The sequence below is a fragment of the Myotis davidii genome, unplaced genomic scaffold (genome assembly GCF_000327345.1).
Source record: "Myotis davidii unplaced genomic scaffold, ASM32734v1 scaffold592, whole genome shotgun sequence".
Classification (NCBI taxonomy): Eukaryota; Metazoa; Chordata; class Mammalia; order Chiroptera; family Vespertilionidae; genus Myotis; species Myotis davidii.
In genome coordinates this window covers 1,389,319-1,390,805 of record NW_006284844.1, presented here as the reverse complement: position 1 = coordinate 1,390,805, position 1,487 = coordinate 1,389,319, and the positions used below count along the sequence as shown (strand labels likewise).

The window sequence follows — 1,487 nt, the reverse complement described above, 5'->3', positions numbered from 1 at the left end:
GTGACAATCCCAAGCCACTACCTGCTTCCCCACCAAGGCGCTGGTCCCCCCCACCCCCCAGCAGGCTCCTGGGTTGCCAGTGGCTGGTCCCTCACCTGCCCAACCTGCTGTCGGCTTTCCCCACCCGCACACCTGGACCCTCCTGGACCCCCTGCCTGCTGGGATCAGGGGACCCCGGAAGGACACACTCGTAAATGCGCTTGGCAGCGGTTAGGACAGAGCCGTCTCCGGAGAAACCTCACGGAGTTTCACTCAACTGAATCAAGGCTCCGCCCACTTAAAAGGTTTGATCCAACAATGGGCTTATTTTAAAATTGTAAAGATTTATATATTATCTTTATTACATCTGATAAGCGATTCTTAGTTTAAAGTAAAAACTTTCACATTTAAAGTATTTTTAAACCTTGACATTTTAGAAAAGCCAACGAAGTTCATGCGGCGGAGGCTTAACCCTGGACATGCACAGTCAATGCTGCTTAGGAAGGGTTAGACCTCGACAGACCATTCACAGCCGGCGGTGAGGCCTCGTGGGGAAGAGCAATGACTGGCGGGATCTAGAGGTGGGAGCATCACAGTTTACTCGCTGCGGGTTCCCCGGTGCGGGTTCCACGGTGCACTCGGCCCTGAACGGCCACCGCGGGGAGGGGCGAGCACCGGCTCAGGAAAACACCCTCCCCCAAACCAACAGCAACTCCCAGACGCTCTGCAAAGAGGTTCTGGTCTTCAACTCAGGAGAGAAGAACAGCATTTCATGACGGCGTCCCTGGGGGAGGAGAAACCAGGTCAGAATCTGCCTCAAGCAGGGACCGCTCCTACCCGCTTCCTCCGCTGCTCTCACTGGGCTCCAACTTGGCTGTTTTCCACCTACAACCTGCTTCCAAGTTTACCAGGAGGCAAAGCTGTGCCCCCACAGCGCTTTCCTGACCGTCCGACGGCTCTGCAGTGTGTTCCCCCACAACAGCAAGTGCACTTTCTGGGCAAGTCCAGGGGCAGCTACCTCCGCCCCACAGGACAGACACATGCTACGGCTCAGACAGCACTCATGTGTCACACTCACTTTTTCACCAACTTCCCTTTAAAAAGGAGAATCTGTCTTGCTGGAGTCCCCACGGCCTAGCTAGTGAATATCTGCAGTCGTGGAAGGATCCAGAAGCTCTCGTCCAAGTTCCTGGCAGCAAAGGCCCAGGCGCCCGACGAAGCAGGAGTCGGTCCCCAGCCTCCCCTCTGACACGTTCACAGTGGCGCCCCCTCGACAAACTTCTCTCTATTCATCCCACTGAGAACATCGTTTACTTGTGGGAGGAAAGTCAGCCTTTTAAGTCACAATTTAATGTGAAAATCACTAAAACTGATGTATTTCTGCGACGCTAACGGGAGGACCAGACGGGAGGGACTCAAGCTCACCTTGCATACGGGATGTAGGACAGGCTGTACCTGCAAGAGAAGGGCAGCTGGTGACCTCAGTCTCAGCGACGCCATATCCCCGC

At 54.9% G+C, this 1,487-nt stretch overlaps 1 protein-coding gene across 1 annotated transcript in view; it reads right to left on the bottom strand.

Moving 5' to 3' along the window:
* Window positions 1-303: 303 nt before the first annotated feature.
* SFT2D1 (SFT2 domain containing 1) overlaps window positions 304-1,487 on the bottom strand; it is a 7,391-nt gene continuing 6,207 nt past the window's right edge. The window contains exons 7-8 of the mRNA XM_015558394.1: window positions 1,405-1,434; window positions 304-763 (exon numbers count right to left, since the gene is read on the bottom strand). Of these exons, the coding sequence (XP_015413880.1) occupies window positions 724-763; window positions 1,405-1,434 (70 nt within the window). The 3' untranslated portion in view covers window positions 304-723. The remainder of the gene's footprint in view (window positions 764-1,404; window positions 1,435-1,487) is intronic.